The sequence below is a fragment of the Marmota marmota genome, unplaced genomic scaffold, assembly GCF_001458135.2.
Source record: "Marmota marmota marmota unplaced genomic scaffold, marMar, whole genome shotgun sequence".
Taxonomy (NCBI): Eukaryota; Metazoa; Chordata; class Mammalia; order Rodentia; family Sciuridae; genus Marmota; species Marmota marmota.
This window is the reverse complement of record NW_026000185.1, coordinates 11,413,031-11,436,968: the sequence shown is the minus strand read 5'-3', so window position 1 is coordinate 11,436,968 and position 23,938 is coordinate 11,413,031. Positions and strand designations below refer to the sequence as shown.

The 23,938-nt window shown below is 59.1% G+C and overlaps 1 protein-coding gene and 1 long non-coding RNA gene across 2 annotated transcripts in view; one reads left to right on the top strand and one right to left on the bottom strand.

Moving 5' to 3' along the window:
* Positions 1-10,222, bottom strand: part of Abcc1 (ATP binding cassette subfamily C member 1) — a 73,993-nt gene extending 63,771 nt beyond the window's left edge. The window contains 4 exon segments of the mRNA XM_048790067.1: positions 1,645-1,770; positions 4,916-5,092; positions 9,901-10,017; positions 10,091-10,222. Coding sequence (XP_048646024.1) covers positions 1,645-1,770; positions 4,916-5,092; positions 9,901-10,017; positions 10,091-10,222 — 552 coding nt within the window.
* Positions 10,223-14,091: 3,869 nt separating this feature from the next.
* Positions 14,092-23,938, top strand: part of LOC125612328 — a 13,659-nt gene continuing 3,812 nt past the window's right edge. Inside the window, exon 1 of the long non-coding RNA XR_007342662.1 lies at positions 14,092-14,103. This is a non-coding gene — a long non-coding RNA (uncharacterized LOC125612328). The remainder of the gene's footprint in view (positions 14,104-23,938) is intronic.

The window sequence follows — 23,938 nt, the reverse complement described above, 5'->3', positions numbered from 1 at the left end:
CTGTCCTCGCTCCTCCTGACCAGTCCCCTGGCTCCTCCTGCCCAGTCCCCTGGCTCCTCCCGGAGCCCATCAACCAGGGCTCTGCCTCTGAGGCCCGGGCTCAGTCTGCCTGGCACAGCCTCCTCCCCTTTGGCTGGGGCCCGTCAGTCCAGGGGCTCCGGCCTCCCCTCTCTCCTTGGTCAGCTCGTCGCCATCATCAGGATGCCTCGCCCTGGCCCCAAACCTCTCCCTTCAGGACCCGGGGTTCAACATGGGGAGCAGCACTGGGCCGTGGCCAGAACCCAGGCGTCCAGGAACGTCACTGAGCAGTGTCCACAGCAAGGGCGGGGAGACAGCAGGGCGGGACGGGCACACCTTGGGCTCTGCCACCACCACCAAAGGTCAGGTGTGTCCACACCCTGTGGGAGCAGCCAAAGGAGTCTCCAATGGCCACACACGTCACGGCCACCCGGAGACCAGACCACACGCCGGCCACCTGACCTCAACCTGAAACACGTTGCTAGAGACGCCCGCCTCGTGCCACCCATGTGCTCCGAACATCTGGACAACTGTTTAGACTGACCGTCCCCCGCCCACGCCTCCCGCGACCCAGGCACGGCCCAGCAGCGAGCGGTGAGGCCACACAGTGAGTGAATCAGGACAGACCCGGCCACCGGGCTGCAGCCGCTCCGCCATGACGTGCCCACGGTGCTCTGGAGGCTCAGAGCAGGACGGGTAGCACCTGAGTGGCCACAGGGTGGGGGGGCGGGGAGGCGGAGAGTGACCACGGGGTGGCCCGAGGGAACTCAGGCAGGGGTACCCTCCACAGGTGCCCCGTGTGTGAGGCCGGGTGTGGAGCAGACCCTCCCTGTGCACCCTGCACCCGCCGGCTCCCCGAGCTCCCTGCCCCGCACACTCTGTGCCCCGGGGAGCCGTGCGTGGAGCTCCATCCCGCCACACACCTTACCTCGCGCCCTCTGGGAACGGGGAGGGTGAAACAATGTTTGCCCACTGTTTCCTGTGTCATGTTCCTTGTGCCTGCAGGCTCTGAGGTCACAAGGGAGCCAACCCCAGGGGGAAAGCCAGATAATAAACAAAGAGTCACGGTAAACAAACACGGTACACTGCGGCAGGTGCTGGGCCGGAGCTGGAACCCGGCTCTACCGCTGTGGCTGTGTGACCTTGGCAAAGCCCTTAACCTTTCTGTGCCTTAGCTTCCACCCCCTGGAAGGGGACAGATCAGAAGCTGTCTCGCAGCAGATTGGCTACAATTAATAAACGGCTCACCATGGGCACTGCCCGCCGACCGAGGACCCCCAGGGGGAGGGGCTGCTTCCTGTCCAGCTTAGCATCCCACCCCTCACTCACAGCCGGCAGCTGGGGAAAGTGTCTGAGATTTCATTGCAAATGCAATGGAAGACGAGGTGTCACTCCGCCTCGGTGAAGGGAGAGGGCAGCGGTCCCTGCGGTGGCAAGAAGGGCGTGCATGCCCCTCCCGCGGGCCCCGCTGACCTCCCTGTCCAGCTGGACTCCGGCGGGGCCAGTCCCCGGGGTTTTTCAGAAGAAGTCAGATTTCTGGGTTTTCACCGTCCCTTCTCAGCCGGCCGCGGTCTGGGCCTGCGCGGTGCCTGGCAGTTGGCCAAGGTTCCCAGCGGTGCCACTTACCATGGTGACGCCCAGGAGGGTCGGGCTGACCAGCAGCACGGGGGCCACGAAGACACCCTGACTCCTTTCCCAGAAAGAGTAGAAGAGGTCGGCCCAGCAGACGGTCCACAGCAGGAATCCCAAGGCCTGCAAGAGAACACGGCGGGTTCCGGCACCCCGCGGGGAGCGCGCCCAACCCCAGACCACTGGCCACGGTCCTCGGATAAGGCCCGCCCCTGCCACATGGAGCCCAGCTGGGGTGGACGGCCAGCAGGCCACACACAGGGTCTGTGTCCAACCCGCCAGGCGGCGCCCCTGACCCGGCAGGACTCGCTGGCTGACGTCCCCCCAGCACCCAAACTCAAAGGAGCGCGGCCTGCAGCCCTCCCTGGAGCCATGCCGTCAGCCACGTCACCTGAGGGCCAGCCACAGAGGCAGAGGCCGTCCCTGCCTTCAGAGCTGATGCTCTAGTGGAAGGTAATCAGGAAAAAACAGAAGCACCCCGCGTCCTGCCCGAGAGCAATGGCGCAGTGCAGAGAAGGAAAACAGGCCGGGCCTCGGCAGGCGGCAGGGGGGTGGAGAGTCGAAAGCAGGGAATGTGTGCAGGCAGAGGGCCCAGGACATGCAAAGGCCCTGGGGTGGGACCAAGGGTTTGTTGCTGCTATGGGATGAGCAACGGACACGAGGAGATGGCAGAGGAGGAAACCTGGAGCCAGGGCACTCTGGGCCACCGGGGGACTCTGGGCCACCAGGGCACTCTGGGCCACCAGGAGGCCTTCCGGATCTTTACTCCCAGGAGTGCAAAGCTGATGGAGCGTTTCTGAGCCAGGAAGGAAAATCTGATTTATCCCTGAAAAGGAGACAATGTTCCCCAAGAAATGGACACGGGGCTCCTGGCTCGCCCAGTCCAGGCAGGGAAGCCGGCGACGGTCTTTCCAAGACTGATTCTGGGGGAGCTCCAAGTTCACAAAGATCAGGGTCAGCGCTGCCCCTCCCCCGCCCCCCACGCGCCCGGCCTCCGCTACCAGCATCCCGAGGGGTCCAGTCCCAGTGGACGGACCCGCACCCACACACGGCCGCCCAGAGCCCAGGCCAGGCCTCCTTCCTGGTACTGGACCTCCTCTGCCGTGGCCCAGGGCCTGAGGCCGCATGTCCCTCGTCACGGTCCCTGTCGACCCCCCCCCCTGCCCCCACCCCGTCTGTGCTGAGCTCTCCCCACCCCCGCGCCCCGTCTTTCCCTTCCAGAGGTGACACAGCTGGGCTCTTCACACTCTGTGGCCTGTCACACTGGCTTGTTAGGCTTTGGGATGCAGCCCCGGGGACGGGGACAGGGACGGGGACGGAACCAGGCCAGGCGGTGAGCCACCCGAGTGGCCCCGCCCCTCAGACTGGCTTCTCCCAGGTGCACTTGGGTGGTCACCCTCCCACAGTGTGACAGCTTAGCTCCTCAGGCAGGCGGGCGTAAGGCCACCAGACTGCTCCGCGCTGCCTCCCGCCCGTGGTCAAGAGCCCCTGCGGCCACTCCGACAGGCGTGGGGGGCGACAGGCGTGGGGGGCGACAGGCGTGGGGGGCGACAGGCGTGGGGGCGGCTGCTCCAATTTGCAGGGCCGGTCGCGTTCTAAGGGGCCTTGACTGCGGTATGAGCCAGACGGGCGCGGGCGGGGTGTCCCAGCAAAGGACTGGGGCAAATCATTCAGGCTTCCCTGATCCCGAGGGTCTTAGGAAACGTGGCATCAAAGAGTCACAACAGCCGAGACGGACGGCCCGAACCTGTGACCCCGCGACTCGGGGGGCCGAGGCAGGAGGGTCTCAAGCTCAAGGCCGGCCTGGGCCACAGGGCAAGACCCCATCTCAGAAAGACAGAGGTGAGGTAAACAGCTGGTGCAGAAAGAAAGCAGGAGACGGAGCAGGGCGCTCGAAAGCTCCTCACGGCTTCTCCTCGATGGCCGGTCAGCTGCAGGGGGGGCGGGGACGGGACCCCAACACGGAGAGGCCAAGCAACACCTGGATCAAGTGACCGGCACCCACCCGACCACGAAGGAGCAGGGGGCCAGCTGCTCTACCGTGGATCTGGGCTGTGCCCCAAAGACCACGGGTCAGAGACCTGGTCCCCAGCGGGGCACTACTGAGAGAGAGACCCCTCAGGAAGTGGGGCCTGGCGGGGAGTTTCCTGGGGAACCTGCTGGTTTGGGCCACGAGGATAGGGTTTGCTCTGCTACGTGTGCCAGCCAGGATGTGCGACCTCCTCTCAGGCCGAAAAGCAACGGGTCTGCCCAACCCTGGACGGAGGAGGCCTCCAAAACTGTGAGCCCAAACAAACCTTTCCTCTTTATAAGTTTGTTTATGTCAGGTATTTCTCACAGTAACAGAAAGCCAGCTGACGCAAAACGTCACTCAAATTCAAACGGAGGAACGGACTCCAGAATAACTGTCCCTCACACGTCCCAAGGTCATGAGACACACAGGAGGGCGGAGACTTCTTCCAAATTAAAAAGAAGCTACAGAGACAAACATGAGCAAAAGCAGCACATGGCTGCAGCCTGGGTTCTGCGCCAGAGGAGGAAGACGCTGGTGAGGCCAAGGCCAGCAGCAGGTCAGAGGACAGACTGCAACACAGACAGCAGATTTTCTTTTTTTTTTTTAAGTCGTGGCCATTTGTGAAATTACCTGTTTCATAACTGTGCTATGGTTACACAAAAGAATATTGTTGGGGGGGGAATAAACACTGCAGAAGCTGAGGGGCCAAGGCGCGTGGCGGACGCCGCCTCTCTCAGGTTTTGTGAGTGTGGGGGGCGCTGGGGACGGCGCCCAGGGCCTGTGCGCAAGAGGCAGGCACGTCCCCAGCCCACGCCACCTCTCCTCACATGGTTCAGAATGGGTACCCGTGGAGGGCAAGGGCTCTCATCCAACCCAAGGGCCAAGGGTTCAAAATCAGTGGGCACAGGAGGGACGGGGCAGTCCTGGACACGGATGCCATGACCCTGTGCTTGGAAGCCATTTCAAAATGAAGACCTTTTTAAAGTAAAAAAATAAAAAATAAATGGCGAATAGCTTTCATCGGGGAGGCAGGCCTTCTGAGGACCTGGTCACCCCTGGAGAAAGCCCTGCTGTCCGCTGGGCACACATGGGGCAGTGAGGCTCACAGGCGCCCGAGCAGGGATCCGAGCCCCTGTGTGGTGCCCAACCTCTAGGCTTTAAGTGAACTCGAGATCCGTGGACAGAAACGTCAGGCGCCCCCCCCCACCCCCCGGGTGCCCACCCCCTCGGCCGTGGGGACGTCCGGCCACTCACAGTTTTGGCTTTGTTGAGGTGTGTCATCTGGATGTAGCCCCGGTCGTGGCGGGAGAGATAGAGGGCGTAGACGGGGAAGGAGGCCCAGAGGTAGAAGCATGGCAGCCACAGCAGGACGGTGTTCTGGAAGCACTTGGGGAAGTCGGGGTTGCTGGTGTGCCACGTGACGTTCCAGTCCTGCAGGCAAGGCACAGGTCAGGGGCACGGGGCAGGGGCCCAGGTCAGGGGCATGGGGCAGGCGCACCGCCCAGGGTAGCCACCAGGATCCGCCCCTTCAGATCCACAGGGCTCAGCCAGACCAAGATACCAGTCACGGGGACGGGCGACCTCTCGCCTCTCCCTACAGGACAGACAAGGTCCCCGAGCCCACGGCCAGTCCCACCGCGACACAGTGAAGACTGCCATTTCCAGGGGCCCTGAAGGACCCTTTGGTCATACGGGTCCCCTTGATGTCACTGCCTTGTGAAATGAGGACGTCGTCATCAGCAGCAGCAGCAGGAACATGGCTCACACCAGAACTGAGCTGGTGAGCCAGCCCCCCCCCCCGCAAGTGCTCAGCACTCATCACCCCCCTCGATCCTAGGAGCTAACGACGCCCCCAGCCCCTTCTGCAGATGCGCAAACGGGCGCCACGGGTTCGAGGGCGTGTCCAGTATCGCAAGGCCGCTGAGCTCGGTGGCTGAATTCGCACCCAGGCAATCTGAGCGGCTCCTGCCTCCACCATCAGACTCCCCAGCCTCAGGGACAAACTGCTCCGATCACTTTAAAAAATTTTTTTAAAAAAATGAAAAGCTGGGGCTGGGGATGTGGCTCAAGCAGTAGCGTGCTCGCCTGGCATGCGTGCGGCCCGGGTTCGATCCTCAGCACCACATACAGACAAAGATGCTGCGTCTGCCGAAAACTAAAAAAAAATAAATGTTAAAATTCTCTCTCTCTCTTTAAAAAAAAAAAAAAATGAAAAGCTTGTATTTTGCACAAGAGACGTGCCAAACAGATTTCTAAACATGATACGCACATACACAACTCGCCTGGACAGATCTAGCCAAGAACTCATTCCACTCGCTGTTTGGCAATGGAGAATGTGAATTTAACTCGAGGCCAGAGCCGTCTGTGAACTAGCTGCACAACTGGGAAACCCTGTCACCCAGGTCGGGGGTCTCGTCTCCTACCTCTGCAGGGGCAGGCTGGGCGAAAGGAGAAATCCGAGACCTCGCCCCACAGTGGCCACGGAGCCCAGGGATGGTTCCTTGTTACTTTGGACGTGATTATTAAAAAAAACAAGGTCAGCTGCTGACACTTAAGATCAGACCATCTCCTATAAAAACTTGGATGATTTCTGACACATTTTTTTAAAAATCGGAACATCCGGGCCCAGCACGGTGGTGCTCGCCTAGAATTGCAGCAGCTAGAGAGGCTGAGGCAGGAGGATTGCAAGTTTGAGGCCAGCCTGCCCACCGTCACACAGGGAGGCAAGCAAGGAGCTCAGGGACGGGGAACCTCACGGCACCGGACAAGCTGGGACAGCCAGGCCAAACGCAGGGAGGGAAAGGGGAGGAAGCGCGCGGCTCTCGTCTCTTTTTTAAATCTTTACAAATCTTTGGTACCAGGGGCCGAACCCAGAGATGCTTAACCGCTGAGCCCCAGCCCCAGCCCTTTTTATTTTTGATTTTGAGACAGAGACTCGCTGAGTTCCTTAAGGGTCTCAGTAGGTGGCTGAGGCTGGCCTTGAACTTGCGATCCTCCTGCCTCAGCCTCCAGAGTTGCTGGGATGACATAGGCGTGTGCTGCTGCACCTGGCCCGGATCATTTCACTTAAAAGAAAACTGGGGAGGGCTGGAGACCAGCTCAGAGACAGGGGCTTGCCTGGCCTGTGGGGGCCCTGGACCTCCAGCTCTCCAAAATAAAAATGAAATAAAGAGGAAAAAAGCTGAGAATGTGATTAAAGTGTGTGTTCCCCAAAAAGCATCTGAGTTATGCACCACGGGACGCTTGCCACTGCCCAGCTATGGACTTTCAAAGAAGTTAAGATGGTTGTAAAATTCTTAATAAATAATGTGACTTGAGAGGGACATGGAGACGTGAAGCAAACTGGCTCCCCAGAAGCGTCCCTCCTTCGAGACGCAGAGGGCTGTTTTGGCAGAACCAGGCAGGACCCAAGAGCCAACTTCCAAGGCCCCCACACGCAGGGCTCAGCTGGGAGCTTCGGGCCCGACAGAACCGTTAAAAAACCAAACAAAACCAAACCGGAAAGGTCCGTGTGTCTGGAAGACAGCCTTGTACAGTAAGACCGCGGTCGACCGAGGAGAGGAGCCACTTCCATCGAGGCCCGACGGCCTTAATTGGTTTCCCGCCACCTGTGATGCTTAAGGTCACGGGTGACACGAGGATTAAACTGCTGGTGGCTCTTGCCACCGGGCAGCCTCTCCGCAGCTGCCAGACACAGCTCACACCAAAGGCATCTGCCCTTGAGAGAGAAGACAGCCCGGAGCCCCCGTCCCCGGTGAGGCATCTGAGAGGCGCGGGTCACTGGGCTGCGCTGTGACCCCCTCTGTCCTGCTCAGTCCTCCCCACTAAAGGCAGGTGTCCAGCCACGGCCACATCTGACTGCCCATCAGGAGCCATCACCCACTCATCACCCCCCCCCCAAGTCCCTGCATCCACCACCCGGGAGTGCACCCCAGCCCCCTCCTCTCTCTGAACTTGTTTAACAGGTGACACGTGGGTGCGTTCAGACTTTTCAAACTCTACCAAATGGTCTGTGATGAAAAATCAGTCAGTCCCTTCTTCATAACGCCCAGCCTGTCCCCCATCCGCAAGCCAACTGCCCCCTGGGCCAAGGAGCATCCTAGAGTCTTCCCCACAGATCCCAGGCGCAGCCTCCTGGGTCACCCGTCTCACACCCTCTCCTCGACACCTCGGGTTCCTGACCCCACCACTGGCAGAGGTGTGCCCGGCGCTGGACATTTTGATTCCTCTGGAACAACGAGGTGGGGGCGCGATCTTGCCATCGTCCGTATCCACCAGACCCGGCTCCTGTCCCTAGAAGGAACCCTTGACAGTTTCTTCTGTCCTTCCAGAAACCGATTCATGCGAATGTAACACAAGTAGATGACCGTCCGTCACCAGGGGGAGGAAACAGACCCCCCACGGCACTCTGCATACTTCGTGCACCTTTGTGCGGGGGGGACCTGCTTCCAATGGGTCTCCTGCAGCCTTGGACCTGGGCGGCTCTTGCAAACCAGACGGGTCCCTTCCACAACCCTCGCGTCACACCCAGGCGGGCACGTCTGTGTGACAGCTTTCTAGGAGTGAAACTGCTGGGTCACAGGACGCACGTTCGACATGAGGAGAGGCACTGTCCTCCACCCAGGTGACAAGAGCCTGTACTCCACCTACAGGACCCGGGCGGCCACCCCCAGACCAGCCGCCAACCTGATACAGAACAAGCCTCCCGGCAGCTCGACTCCCTTCCCTCCTCATGGTCAGAGAACTAACTGGGAGATCCTCCCAAGTGTGTTTAGAAGCAGGCTGTCCCCTGCTCAGAGGGAAACCCACAAATTTACACACTCACATTAATCAAAGCCACGGGGCTGGGGTGTGGTTTCGTGGGAGAATGCTCGCCCAGCAGGTGTGACAACCTGGGCTCCGTCCTCAGCCCCACAAACGCACACAAATAAAACTGAGTGAGACAGACGGGGTCGCCCCCTGCTCCGGAATACCACACCCCATGGCTCCCTACTGCCTCTGAGAACCGAGTCTTGCCAGGCTCCTGCGGCCTTCCACATCCAGCCCGGCATTCGGCGTCTCCTGCAGTTTCTCCCCGAGGGCCATCTTACTTGTCCATCACCAGCCTGGACTGCACGCCCTCAGTGCCTGGCCCTGCAGGGTCCACCTCCGCCTCTGACCCTCCTCACCCAGCAGGCGGCCGACGAGCAGCCAGCAGATGGTCCAGGGACGCCGGCCCTCCCCTTCTATCCAGGGGCTTACTGAGGTCAGGAGCAGCACCTGCCAGGGGCCGTTCCCTGGGCTGGACGCCACGTCTAACCCCGACGAGTAACCCCAGCACACAGGGGCAGGGAGTGGACGGACTCATTTTACAGACACAGAAACGAAGACGGGGCAGGCACGGCCCGGAGCCCGACTCCAATAGACGCCTCTATGTAAAAACAAAATGGGAACGTTGCCTTTTTACCAGACAGACCCACTGTTCCCACCAACGTCAGCTCCGGGGACACCCACAGGCTGGACGGGAGGTTTTCTTAGAAGGAGTCCAGGGGAGGAAGCTGGGCCCCGGGGGGCAGGCTGAGCTCCGTGGGAGGACACGGTCATTCGTCTTGGGTTTGTTGTCTTTTGCCCTGTTGGGATTCTCTGCGCTGCGTGCAGTGCCGCTGCGATGACGATCTCCAGGCCCGTCCACGCTTTAGATAAATAAATAGCTGCAGGAGATCGCGGGCCGAGGCTTCCGAACGCAGAGCCGGGAACAAACAGGAGGCGCACTTTCACTGGGCGCCAAGGATAACGGCAACCAGCCGCGCCAGGCCCGGCCCCGAGTTTTCCAAGCTCTGGTCCAGTCGAGCCTCCCGCGGGCCTCCCCTGTCCGAGCTCCCAGACTCCCTCCTGTCCCAGGGAGGACGCTGAGGTCCAGAGGGTCAGGGCAGCCTGCTCAGGCTCACTGACCAGGAGGGGACCTGACCCCAGAGAGCCTGCAGCGGGCGTCCCAGCCCTTTCATATTTTATTTAGAGGCAGGTCCCACTGAGTGGCTTAGGGCCTCGCTAAGTCATCGAGGCTGGCTCTGAACTCACGATCCTCCTGCCTCAGCCTCCCGAGCCACTGGGATAACAGGTGTGCACATGGCGCCTGGCTGCCAATAAGTTCTAATACTGAAGTGGCAGCTTTTGCTAAGCACCAACTGTATGCCAGTGCTGGGTGCAGACGTCAAGGCCTCCTGTCTCAGGGGCAGCTGCGGAGGAGCCGGCACACCAACCCAGCAGGCTGGCACGAGCTCCGGCCAGCGCAGGCCTGAGACCAGGAAGCACTGGCTAAGCCAGCAGCCGTCGGCAAAGGCCACCTTCAGGCCACCCTGGGTGGGCGTTGAGAGCGGCTGCAGAAAGGAGGGCAGAGGCCCCGGGCGGCCAGACACCGATCCTGTTTGGCCACACAGCCTGGGCGCTCACCCCGCCACGGCCCTGCACAGACAGGACAGGGAGAGGCCCGGGCTCCGTGCCCAGCGCTGCGAGGGCGGGCAGCAGCTCCGAGTGGGAGGTGCCAGGGGCCAGCACACTGTGGGCGAGGCCCCCTGCCCCCATCGGCCGAGGGACTCTCCTCTCTCCTGGGACTCAGCAGAGCTTCGAATAACACTCAGAAACGTGGAAGGGGACACGCCCAGACTCCCACGACGCCCCGGGGACAGCACCCAGATCCCTGTCGAGACACAGAGCTGGGCGGCGGGTGGGCGAGGGGAGGAGTCCAGCAAGCCCAGCTCCCGTCTCCCCGGGCTCCCCGCACAGAGGTCAGGGCAGAGCCCAGCTGCCGCAGGGGGCAGTGTGTCCAGCCCACTTGGACACCGACCTCCCGCGAGGCCTCTAAGCAGACCCTTCCCTCCGCCAACACCTGTCACCGTCCCTCCCGCCAGGACCACGCGGCTCACGCCCTCCAGCTGCTTCCTCTCCTCCGGTCACAGAACCCCTGGGTCATGTCCCAGGGACCCCGTGAGGGGTCAGGCACATGCCAGGCACGGGCCACACGCGTCTGGGAGTGTGGCCGTAACAGGACAGATGGCATCCGTGCGTTTACTGAGCACTGTCCCTGGGGTGGAAGACCCAGAAGTGAGTGGCGGGAACAGAGGCCCTGCCCTCCCAGAGGCCACAACCCAAGGAGGGGACACCCTCAGATAAGACAAAGGACACGGGGACTGTGTATACAGAAGGGGCCCAGAGAAGGAGGAGCACGGGCGGAGGATGGTGGTTCAATGAAGGATGGAAGGAAACGGGGAATAAGGCAAGCAGCCATGCAGGGAGGGGACAGGGCTCCCAGCAGCAGAAACAGCACGTGCCAAGGTCCTGAGGCAGGACTGTGTCTGGCATTTTTTAGCAATAACACAGACACCCACATGTCTCCATGGTACTATGAGAGGAAGGCAGGGAGGAGTCAGGCTGTGAGGGACTCCCAGGCCACTGTAGGGATTCCACTGTCACTCAGGATAATGGGGGTGCCACAGATTCACGTTTGAACCTATCAGTTCACAATTGGGAGCACATTTGTCTCCCAAGGGACATTTGACAATGCTTGGAAACGGTTTTGGTTGTCACAACTGGGGCGGTGGAGAAGGAGCTGTGTCCTTGGTATTTGGTGGACAGAGACCAGGGATGCTTCTAAACAGCCCCAACGTCACCAGCATCGAGGAGCCTAATAGTGTCCACCCAGCCCACCGCAGTCAGGAAGGCTGCCCGCTCCTCGCCGTGCAGGAGAACGGAGCCTCGGCCTCTGTGGACAGGGAGACGGACTGGGGCAGAGGCGGCCAGCCAGGGCAGAGCACGCCGCGGGGGCCCGACAAGTCCCACTGCCCCAGAGTCGCCCCTGCCCACGTCCTTCCGTCCTCCAGCCCCACTAACGCCCCTCTCCAGCCAGTGAAGACCCCGTGCGAGCCGTGACCCCCCGCGGGCACCTGAGGGCAGGAGGCTGTGCAGGTGCAGGGGTGGAGGACCCGGAGCCCGCGGCCACCCTGGACGGACAGGCCGCCCATGGGAAGCCCGAAGGGGGAGGTGTGGCGGGAGATCAGGCTCCAGGGACAGAGAGGGGGCCACAGGCCGAGCATGGGGGGGGGCCGTGGCCCAGACAGGGAGCAGCCGGGCCTGGAGGAGGGTCCGCCCGCATCCCGTGACTGGAAGTGTAAGTGGGTCGTTTTAAGCCACTTGATCTGTGGAACCCGGAGGAGGTGATGAGGCATCCGGCTGGAACCGAGGCCCTCACCCGGTGACACTCCTTCATGCCCCGATGCCCTCCCCGCCTTGAAACGGACCCAAGCCAGGACCGTGTCCACGCGAAGCCTCCTGCTGACCCTTCCCGGGTGGCCCTGGGGAGCCGGGGTGTGAACTCACAGAAGGGACCCGGGCAAGGCCACTCAGGCCCACACGCCCCGGTGGAGGACACAGCCTCGCCTTCAGATTCTCATGCTGCCTTTATTTTACTTTTCAATCTGTTAAAAACCGAGACACAAACCCGCACCTTCGCCGAGGCCTGCAGGGCCAGGACCCGCACGGGCACCGGCTTCTGTCTCCACAGCTTGTCCCACCCCCCACCTGCACACACCCCGGCGCGGAGCAGAAGGACCTGCCGAAGGCTGCTCCGCAGTCGCCATGATTTTAAGTCAAAGGAGACACCAGAAAATAAGGGGCTCACCTGAAATCCCAGAGGCTCAGGAGGCTGAGGCAGGAGGATCACAATTTGGAGGCTCAGCAATTCAGTGGGACCCTCTCTAAAAATTTCTAAAACACAAACAGGGCTGGGGATGGGCTCAGTGGTTACGCACCCCTGGGTTCAACCCCTGGTGCCCGGGGAACAAAAGAAGGGTCAACCAGGAGTGTCATTCATCAGCACACTCGGGACATCACCAGCGTCACCACAAAGGTGGGAGATGTGCTGGCCCAATTCCCCGGGTGCGACAGGACCCGGCAGGGTGACGTCCCAGTTCGTCATAAGGGAGGCAGGACCACCCTGGCCTTCGGCTGCTCGGGGCTGAGTGTGTGCGGCGAAAAATCATCACCCTCCTCGCTCGCCCCAAACCGGCCCCTCCTTGCACGAAGCCACCTGCTGAGCTGCCCTGCGTCCCTCTGGAATTCTTCCGTTTGCACGCGCGTGTGTGGTGTGTGCACACGTGTGGGCCCGAGACTGGGCCCGGGGCCTCGTGCACCCCAGGCCAGCGCTGGCCGTGGAGCTGCGCCCTCGGCCTGGACGCCTCCATTTGGGACCCTGGAGTCCACCCCCGGCCTCCATCTGACGGTGCACACGGTGGAGGGACAGGCTTTAGCTCCTCCCAACAATGACCCTATGAACTTCCTGGGAACCAGCTGCTGCAGCAGAGATAACATGGGAGGGACCCCAGGCTGCTGTCCCTGACCCTGCCAACAACAGAGCAGTGTCCCCAAGGACACCCCAGCGGAGATCCACATGGTGGGGGCGGGAGATGAGGTCTGTGCCCCAGTCCCCGACACTGCCAACAACAGTGTCCCCCAGGGTGCAACCACTGCCCTGGCAGTTTCTCCCTCTGTCCCCACACCTGCCACCGTCATCGAGGGCGGGCCACCTGCCCGTTCCCATCACGGACCCACCGACTGAGCCCCGCCCGCCTCAGGACTGGGGAAGAAGCGCCCCCCCCCCCATGCTGGGAGCCATTAGCCAAGTAGGTATGACAATTTCCTTGCCAGCGTACTCCATGTTGCTGACATTTTGCAGTGACATTGAATGTAGTTGACCTTGCTCAAGGACCAGGGCGGATTAGGGTGTTCCCGGTTTAACATAATCGGGTTTAGGGCGTTCCCAGTTTAGGTTCCAGGTTTAAGGTTTAAGATTATTCCTGCTGGGAATAGGGCGTATCCTGCTGCCTAAGTTCCCCTTGAGTTCTCACGGGATTCAGACAGTATATTTTGGGAGACAGAAGCCCAGTGAAGGTGAATTTGGGAGAGAACGTGGATTTGGGCAGAGAAGGTGATTTTGGGCAGAGAACGAGAATTTGGGAGAGAACGTGATTTTGGGCAGAGAACGTGGATTTCCCCAGAACGTGTCTGTATACGGCTGGTGTGAGTTTGGGAATAAAGAGTTGCTGTTTGAATCTACAAGCTGTGTGGTGGCTCGTGATTTTGTGCCCAGCCAGACTGCGGCACCCCCCCAGCAGCTTAGGACCTTAAACACAGGTCGGACAGTCACCTGGACAGGAGCCCACGGAGGCCCCGGGGACGCAGGAACGGCACAAGGCCTCCAGAAAAGGAGGGAGGGGCCAACTCACAAGGCGAAGCAAAGGAACGCTCCGTTTCCGCAGGGCGGCGGGAAACCTGCCTTTTCAGAGATATTGGGAAGACAGAATTCCCAGGTCAGAGGACTTCTCCGCCCCGAGCCTTTGAAGTGGGTGCACTGTCCCCATTTTGCAGAAGTAGCGACTGAAGCACAGAGAAGTACAGCAGCTCGCCCCAGGGTGCACAGCCTGCGTGTGGAAGGGTCCAGTCCACTCAGGAGGGCTGGCTCATGGCTCCGTGTCACATTCGGCCTCCCCAAGACGAGAGGGATAAAATCACTTGGGTGACAGTAGATGGGACCCAGGGACCACCATGTTAGTGCTGTGACGATTTCCTCTTGGGAGGTCAGATCTGGATTCCTCAAGGAGGGGCTGGGGACGAGGCTCCGTCGGTAGAGCCCCTGCCTCCAGGGCCCCGGTCCAATCCCCAGCACCCACCAAAAAAAAGGTCTCCCCAAGGAGGTAAAATCAGGGGACCAAGAGGCCAAGATCTGCCACCCCGACAGCGGAGGGGAGGAGGGGCCCCAGGGGACGTCCCCAGGCAAGGTCAAGGCACACAGGTACAACAGGACCTGCACCAGCCAGCCAGGCGAGGAGGGTGGAAAGGGAGGAGCACAGGCCGGGCCCGGCAGGAAGACCTGCACTTAATACCCCCCCAGGAAAACGGCCAAACCCCCTGGGAATTGTGAAATCAAGACGGAGACCTTAAGGCTTCCCTGTCCCTTGGATCCAGCTGACAACAGGAAACTGGAGAGTCACCGTCATCCCCGACTGCTCCCGCAGACACCCTGTCCCCACCCGTGCGTGCACCCCACTTTCGAGCCTTCCCTCCCAGGGAGCCTCCCGGCTTGCCCGCCTCCCGACCCGAAGGTCTGCTCCAGACAGAGACCCTCACCTGCACCCAGCCTCGCCAGGCAGCACGGGCAGTGGGGACAGGCTGGGAGCAGGGAGTGAGGAGGGAAGGGGCCACCTTAGCCGTTGGAGCAGCAGACCGGGCTGTGCAACCTTGGGAAACTCAATCTCCCTCTCTGACTCCCAGGCCCCACGTGTCGGTGGACCATAACCCCCATCTCACAGAGGGTTTTTTTGAGGTGCTGGGGATTGGACCCAGGGCCTTGTGCCCACGAGGAGGCAGCTACTCTATCAGCTGAGCCGTATCCCCAGCCCCTGGTCTGGTTTTTCCATCCTGGGGGACAGGACCGGGGGCTCGGCCACTGAGCTGCACCCCAGCTGTTGCATTTCGAGTCAGGGTTTCCCCGAGTTGCTCAGGCTGGCCTGGAACTGGTCCCCCTGCCTCAGCCTCCCGGGTGGCGGGGATCCAGGTGTGCCACCTGGGCCTGGCTCTCGGGCTGTTGTGCCGGTGAGTCGGGAGGCGTCTGGTCCAGTGCCCAGGACTGGGCGGCCTGGGAGTTAATTATTAGCAGCAGCAGCTACGCCAGGCGCCCACAGCCCACGGCAGGCCCTCGCCCGCGGCCACCGAGGCCACATGGGTCCCCCGAGGCACTTCACAGGTACCAACTCCTCACTTCAAAGCCGCCCACGGGTTGTTCTGGGCTTGTGAGTCCCCGGCCCGACTGGCTGCACCTCCCCTGCCCAGGTGAAGGCCCCCAGCCCTGTCCCCGTGGTCACCAGGGCAGGGGTCCATGTGCTTCCTTAGCACCCCTACATTTGCAGGGTGCGGGGACCAGCCGGGCTCTGGGGCAGGCAGCCTGTTAGCCCCGGGGCCACCCGGCCCTGATCCTAGGGAACAGGGACAAAGTCTGGTCATCTGTGCCGACCTGGGGCTAGGAGGAAGCCTCGGGTGGGATCACAAGGAGACAAGCTCAAGGTGGAGGGTCCGTCTCCCTGCGGAGGGTCAGGGCAACCCGGCAGGCCCTTCCTCGCACTGCCCGACACGGCGCCCAGCACCTCACGCCACCCCAGAGGTAAGCGCAAGTCAGGCCACAGGCCTAGTTACACAGGGACCCGCGGTTACGGTGGCTAATGGGGCCTTCGCAGAACAACGCCGACATCCAGCCCTTTCCCCATCCCTTCCAGATCCTGGACTGGGCTCCTGACCAGGGTGAGGACCTCTGTGGGACAGAAGGATGCTCCTGACCTTAACAATGGCACGTCCCGCAGCAGGACTAGCCCACCAACCGCCCATCAGCCCATTCACGCCTCAGAGACACGCTCCTGTATCTCCAGTCTGCACATAAGAGAGGACACAGAGACCTCAAGTCACCTGCCCAAGGTCACACAGCTGGTGAGCGGCAGAAGCAGGAGCTGACAGAGGACACCCGGGCTCTCCGTACTGCCACATTCCTCTAAGTGTGTTTGTAACTGTGGCCTTCCTGAGAAAGGGACAGCAGCTGTCTCATTGGCCGTGGTATGTGGCCCCAGCACTCAGTCCCAATCTACAACAAAGGCGCTTGGACTCCACCCCATCTGTGAAGAGGCCCAACCACAGTTGCTGCTCCCAGGGGACAGGGACGAAGTCTGCGCAGGTGGGAGGCGTGGCTGGTGCTCAGGAAGGATCGAGCATGGGGCCCAAGGGTGCCCGCCCACCATCTCTGTAAGGCGTCCCTGAAATTCAGGGTGCACCTTCCTGCGTATCTCAGGAGACCCGGGGTCGTCTCTGGGTGCACGTTGCCAAGACCAACTGGCAGATGCCCCCACGGCACGGCAGCAGTGATTGACAGCTGGCGGGACCACCCAAAGCATGCTTCTCTCTGGTCTCTCAACAAGAGAGTCTGACCACCACCACGACCACCACTCACATGGCCTCCGTACTCTGTGAGGTCCGATAAGTCACCTAGAGACAGTCTAAGTACAGGGAAGGGTGGCGCAGCTGGTGTGCGACCTTGTCCACCCGAGGGACGTGGGCATCCGGGGCCTGGGGTCTGGGGGGCGGAGGTGCTGGCACGGACTCCCTGCGGGTTCTGACGGACGCCTTCCTTTCCTTCAATAGGTACTAGGGGACATGTGACTATGGCCAACCTGTGACTTCATCCAGAGTGACAGGCGACTTCTTTTAGGGATGGATTTACTTCGGTTAAATACGAGATAACGGATTTAAAGAGCCTATCGGTAGATAGGCTGCCGGGCACTGCCGGCAGGCTCAGGCACTGCCCTGCCCCACCCACTCCCTTCCACCTCCCACTGGAGAAGGACACCACCCGATGCCCACTCCTCCTGCCTCCCCTGCAGCCAGCGCTGGTCCCGGGGCGCAGTCCCGGTCAAGAAAACCTGAGGAGTCTCTAGTGCAGGCAGAGGGGCTTCCAGGAAGACTTTCACTTCCCTAAATAAAGAGGGCCATGTGAGGCTGGCGTGGCCCTGCCTCCTTCCTGCCTTGAACCTAGATGGGCCGGTTGGTGCTACAGCAGCTACCTTGGGGCCTTGAGGAAAAGACCATGAAAATGGCAGAAACAGCAGCTTTGGGAGCAAGGCCAGAGGGGCTGCAAGCCCTGATATGTTTGTTTGTTTTTTAAAAAAAAAAAAAAAAAGAAAGAAAAAGAAAAAGAGCACCTTCACACTTAGACCCCGGGAGCCAGCCTTTCTGTTTCTGAAGTCAACTGCAATCCCAACGGATATGAGGAAAGCCACAAATGTCAAAACCGTGGGACTGAGGTGAAACCTCAGGGAAGAGCGCAGGCCCCGAGGTCCTGAGTTGGAAAACTGCCCACGCTGCTCGCTGGCCCTGTGAGTCTGGGCGAGTTTCACTGTGCCTCGGTTTCCCCATCTAAAAACAGGGATCGAAAGAGCCCAACCGTGGGCCCAAAGCAAAGTCTGCTACAGAGAGGGCGTGGCATCCTCCAGGACACACAGGAGCCAGCCATGTCTGTGACTTACAAAATTGAGCCCTTATCATAGTCACACGGGGAGAAGGGACAAAGCAAAGGTGGAACTGACTTAGTCGCTAGCTCTTCCAACACCTGCCCTTAAGGACTATGTTCAGCACCCCTGTCTCGGAGCTGCTGGCACAGCAAGAAGAGGGGAAAGAAAACTGCTCCAAGCCCTGCCAGCCAGCTCTCAGCCCCTGGCTCCCCCTTCCCTCCAAGCTCCAGCCACACGGGCCCCCTTGTTATGCTGGGGCTTCTGCACCTGCTCTCCATAGCCTAGAACATGCCAGCGTTTGCTTTTTGCCCAGGTGGCGGGAACTGCAAGCAGCCCTCCAATATCCAATCTCCCTTATCCACCAGCAATGCTAGCGGAGCGCACCTCTCCAGAAAACTACATTCCCTGGGCAGAGGCTGTGGCTCAGAGGCAGAGCGCTCGCCTAGCATGCATGAGGCACTGGGTTCCATCCTCAGCATCGCATAAAAATAAAGAGTTTTTAAAAACTACATTTCCCAGCCTCCTTTGCAGCTAGATGTGACCATGTGACTAGTTACCAGCCAATGGGATGTGACTAGAGACTCCTCAGGGTGCACCCTCTTCCCCTTTCCCACTGGCTGGCACGTGGGGGTGGGCGCAGATGGACCAGCACCCCAAGGCAGCAGGGCAGCGAGATGGGGAGCCCCACCTGCTGAGATCTTTACCTGGGAGAGCAATTCACTTGCATCTTAGGCCCCTGTGTCTAAGTCTCTGCCAGACAGACAAACCCAGCTTGCAATTCAGGCTCCCCACCCAACAGTCTCCCTCCTCTCTGGGACCAACCCTCCCTGCGCCCACCAGCACCAAGTGACTCCCCTCCACGGCACCGGTGGATCCCACCTCCCACTCAGTGGTCCCTTTCTCCCATCAGCCAAGCTCAAGGAAGACGGGGACCCTGCTTCACACCCCGGGTTCCCAGCACAGAGCCCAGTTCAAGGACAGTCAGGACCCCCTCAGAGACTGTCAATGGGATGGGGCCACCACGGGACCAACTCAGCCTGGGATACAGAGCCTCCGAGGGTCTCCATCCCACCAGGAGCACTGAGGAGGCGGGGGGCCACCCACTCACCCAAGTCCCGGCCCACGTCTTGCCAGGACCGCTCCATACCCAGAGGTTAAAAAACAAGACTCTGACCAACTGCCTCCAGGGGAAACGATTATTAACCAAATACTTAATTAGGTTCAGGTTTACACTTCACCTTCAACTACAGATCTGTTAAGAAAAATAGGTCATAGCCAAGACACACAAGTCAATGGGAAGAAGAATGAAGAACATGCCTTAATAGGGCTCTCCTCATCGGAGTCTGAGGCAGGAGGATCCCAAGTTCAAGGCCAGCCTCGTCAATTTAGCAAGACTGACTCACGATAAAAAGGGTTGAGATGCAGCTCAGTGGTAGGGCATCCCTGGTCAATCCCCAGCACCTCAAATAAAATAAATTAAAATTACAAAGGGGCTGGAGGTGCTGCTCAGTGGGGCTGGGTGCTGGCCAAGCATGCCTGGGGCCTGGGTTCGAGCCTCAGCTCTGCCAAACGTCAATAAAAATACTGCACGTTCAGCTTTCGTGGGGGAGACTGGAGATTAAACAACCTGTGCAGAGAGTGACAATGGAGGACTTCCACCTGTCACCTTCCCCTCTCCTCTCTTCTTTTACAGCATGGCTCTTACAGTGTCACAGAGACAAGGAGGAGGCCCTGTGAGTAATCTAATTACCAGGGTGTTCACAGTTATCAGAAAGCCCGGGGCTTCCAACGCCTGGGGACATCAGCAGCTCAGAGACATCACTGCCCGGCTTCAGGTGGTTTGGCAAGTTTCCTGAATCCTGAACGACAATAAAACCTGCAGGATGAACTTCCCCACGTTGTTTCAGAGCTGATACCCGACGCCTGGGATAGCCAGAGACTCCTCAAGTGCATGACTGGGCCCTGGCAAGGACACCTTGGGGCACTGGCAGAACCAACCCGAGCCATCTCCAGCCCCTAGATGAGCCAGGAAAGGATCAGGATGTCCCCGGGCTGCACCCTGCCCAACGAGGCCTGCCTGGGCCCAGAGGCTGCAGAAGAGACACCAGAAACCCTCACTCCCCGGCCAGCCGGCCCATCCAGCCACCTCCTTGTGACCCCAGCTGGCATCTGCGGGGCACCTCCCGCGGGCCCTGCTCCACTGGGGGGGGGGGGGGGTGCCACCTCTTTTCCTCCTCAAGGTCCGTGAGACCCCCACACAATCACAGCGCACTTTACCAACAAGGAAACCGAGGCTTAACAGGCCCAGGGTGGCCTCGGGGGCCTTTGGGGAGTAACAAGGGGCTGACCCAGAGGGAAATCCTCTCTCTCAAGTCCCTCCTCCCACCAAGCACAAGGTGACGTGGAGGTGGGCCAGCTCTGTCCCAAGGGTGAAATGGCCACCCACACCCCCACCTCTGGTGGGACAAAAGTAAAGGGTGGAAGAGTCCCGAGCAAGTTCAAGTGCAGTCCTGGCCACCCCTGCTGCCAACGTGTCCCTGGGCAAGTGAATTGAGGAGGCCTTATCAATGTGCTCCCTGAGACACCGACCTAATAATAACCACCAGGTCACCTCTCCCAGTGCCAACTGGCCACTGTGTCCAGCCTGCCTGGAGGGACCAGAGAGCTGCCTGGCATCATCTACCCTGCTCCCCCCCCCATTTATTTTGGGGTTTTCTGTTGCAAGGCTGAGGCTGGGGGTGAACCCAGAGCCTGGTGCCGCCAGGCAAGCGCTCACCACTGAGCCACACCCCAGCCCACAGCTAGTCTCAAGAACAACAGTGTGCATCCCGAGAGCCGGCCACAACAGCGGGTTTTCTATTTTAGAAAACAAATAAGGCAAAGCTACAGGGTCACCTTTTCAAAGGTCCTGAGCTGTTCATTACACTCCTGAGAAGGTATTCTATTGAAATAAGCCAAGGGCACCTCACCACAAGGTGCCATTACAAGTGTTTTCTTTAAAAGGAGAAGGAGGGGGGAGGAGGAAAAACAACAGAGCACCCTAAATGTCAAACCACAGGCCTCAGGGAGTGGATTACAGACCACAGATACAGGGACTGTCACCCGGACACCTAAGGGTAAAATTACAAGGGTTATGTAGAACGTGGGAAAATTATTACTGTTATTATTATTGTACCAGGGACTGAACCCAGGGGTGCTTAACCACGGAGCCACATCCCCAGCCCTCTTTTTTTTTTTAATTTTTTTATTTTTGAAACAGGGTCTCACTAAGTTGCGTAGGGCCTCACTGAGTTGCTAAGGCTGGCCTTCAATATGTGATCCTCCTGCCTCAGCCTCCCAGATCTCTGGGATTCCAGGTGTGCACCAACCCACCCAGGCTCACTGAAAAATCCTTACAACAGCGGGGGGAAAAAAAAACACACAAGATACCGAATGGTACCCAATCTATAAGTGAGACTCGAATGTTAACACGCTGATAGACACAGCCTTGGGAAAAACACTTACAATATCCATGACAGAGGGACAAGGCCCCCAGTGCACCCCGAGACCCTGCAAGTTAACCAGACACGACTAGCCTGTCAAACACCCCAAAAGGACCCAAGAAGACGCCCACAGGAAAGAAGGTACAATCACGGGGGAGTGTGTTGAATGGCACACAGAGGGTCACTATGAGAGGGGCAGGCGGAGGAAAATAAGGCCTCTCTGCACTTGCCACAGCCACGAAACTGAGTCGTGTTCAGTCCTGGAAAAGATGCTGAGAAATGTGAATTTTCCACACCGGGCCATTGGGAATGGACTCCTTTAGGAAAATAACCAGGCCACACTATTAATGAGAAAAAAAAATGTATATAATTCTGACCCAGGTACAGGGAGATATATTGGGCCATTGTCCACTGGGGGAGAAAAAAAATGGGAAGCCTATCCAAGCAATGATCCACCCACAGGCACAGAGCCCAACTATCCCAAATCTGTAGGTCTGAATACTATACAACCATGATAAAGGTCAGTGAAGGTTCTGTGTGCTCACGTGTGTGATGCTCAAACAGCCGAGAATGACAGGAATCCACACTGAGCTGAACCTATTAGCTGAGTATGTAAATGTCGCAACAGTTATAGAGAAAGGACTGACTCACACCTGGTCCTGGAGTCCAGGAGAGATACTTGATCAGGCTTCTCTTTTTTTAAAATATTTTTTTTTAGTTGTAGATGGGCACAAAACCTTCATTTTATTTCTTTATTTTCATGTGGTGCTGGGGATCGAACCCAGCGCCAGGTGAGCGCTCTCCCACTGAGCCCCAGCCCCAGGCCCTTCTCAAGCTCTCTTTAAATATCCCCATTCGGTTTGACACTTCTGAAATCAGAAAACCCTAGACTCTACTAGAAAGTTTATGTGGAAAAACTCAACAGCCATGACACCCACAGAGCACCAGGAAAGCTTCACCCTGGTCTCTGGTTGACCTAACAGCACTTTTAAAATAATTAATAGGACAAAGAGGTTCAAAATTTAAGGGCATCTTTGAAACAACTGAAACAAAAAACCAAAACACCCTCCTATTTGGGCTCCTGACCTAAGCCCTTTGGAATGTAAGGTTCCACTTGAGCCCCCACACACAGGAAGCAACCCGACCGGGCATTTGCCCGGCCTGCTCCATGATCTTGATATGCCAGGAACACAATAGGTATTTAATAATTGCTAGTGGGTCTGCCAGTGGGAGTATCACCTGCTGCAGCCACACAGCAATTAGCTCTGAAATTTCAAAACTCCAACATCCCACCACCTAGCAGCTTCCCCTGGGAGAACTTGGTCTGCCGAGTCATTTACATAGATTTGCATACATGCATACAGCTTGCCCAGGAAGGAGCATGTATTAATGCCACCAGAAAGCTGAACAGGACCCCAACAGCCACCCAGAGGGGACGGGTGAGAACCCGGCTCAGCCACATAACTGAGTGTGTGGCTGATACAGAAACGGTATTTCCTTTTCCTTTCGATTTGCGTGCACCTAACCGGGAGAGCCAATCCGCATTTAGAACAGGAACCCGCTGGGGGGAGGGGACACACAGGGGTACACACACATCTGCATAGGTCTTTGCATAAGCTAGAGATTTTTCTAGAAGGTCGCTCCAAGAAATTACCATCATCACCAGGGGCACAGAGCAGGGAGGGGAAGTATGACCTTGACCTTCCCTTTATCAGGGGACCTTTTTTTAGACTGACAGCAACCTCAAAAAAAGTTACAGTGCGGGATCCTCCCCGGGGCAGATGGGTGGGGGCCAATCGCATCCAGCTCAACAAGGAATTTTCTAGTCCTCTGCAGAAAAGTCACTGTGACCCCTGACAGAAAAGTACCTCCTCATCTTCGTGGGCCAGAAAAACTTTCTGTATGAGAATCAAAGGCCGCTGGGGAGGGGGGAGTCCCAACCCCAGCTCAGAGGTCCCCCGGGGGTTCTCAGAGATGAGCCACGTGGGAAAAAATACACACAGGAGCTCACTTGGCCTTTAAAAACCTGAAGTTCCCTCAAACGTGGATGAAGGATCAGAAGGCCGTGCCTCTGCTGGGGACCAGGCAGTGCTCCATCTCCTAGGGGGACGAGGGCCAGAACCTCCCTGGAATTTCCAAGCCCTTCCTTAGGCCCACCGCAGCCTGTGGGCACTCCAGGCAAGACTGTGCTGGGCAGGCCCTGCAGATCCTTTGAAGTAAATTCCCCCCTGGGGCCTCGGTGCCTGTGATCCCTCTCTCCCATCCCCCACCCCCCTGACCTTGCCTGGCCGGCTTTGACACTGAGGTCTGGGGTCAGCCTAGCCCCCAGGGCCTTCGGTAGCTTGCACCCACCTCAGTTCTTCCCAGTGCGGTCTCTCTGCAGCCTCCACCGTGATCTCAGATCCCCAGTGCAAGCCCCAGGGGAACGTGGGCCTGTCTGTCCAGCTCTCTGCTGTGTCCCCAGTGTCGGGAACAGGGCCGGCACACTGTAGATGCTCAATTAATAATAATGATAATCAATGTCAATCAAAGAATGCCAAGTGGTTGTAGGAGAGAGAGAGAATGAATCCCAGGCCTTCAAAGGCCACCCTGAAGTCCCCGCTCCTGGGGAACCCGGCCGAGGCAAGTCTCTGCACGCGCACCAGCACCACCCAGCACCACCCGTGCGTGAAGACTCTCCCAAGGCCCACGGCGGGGGGGGGGGGGGGGGGGCCTGC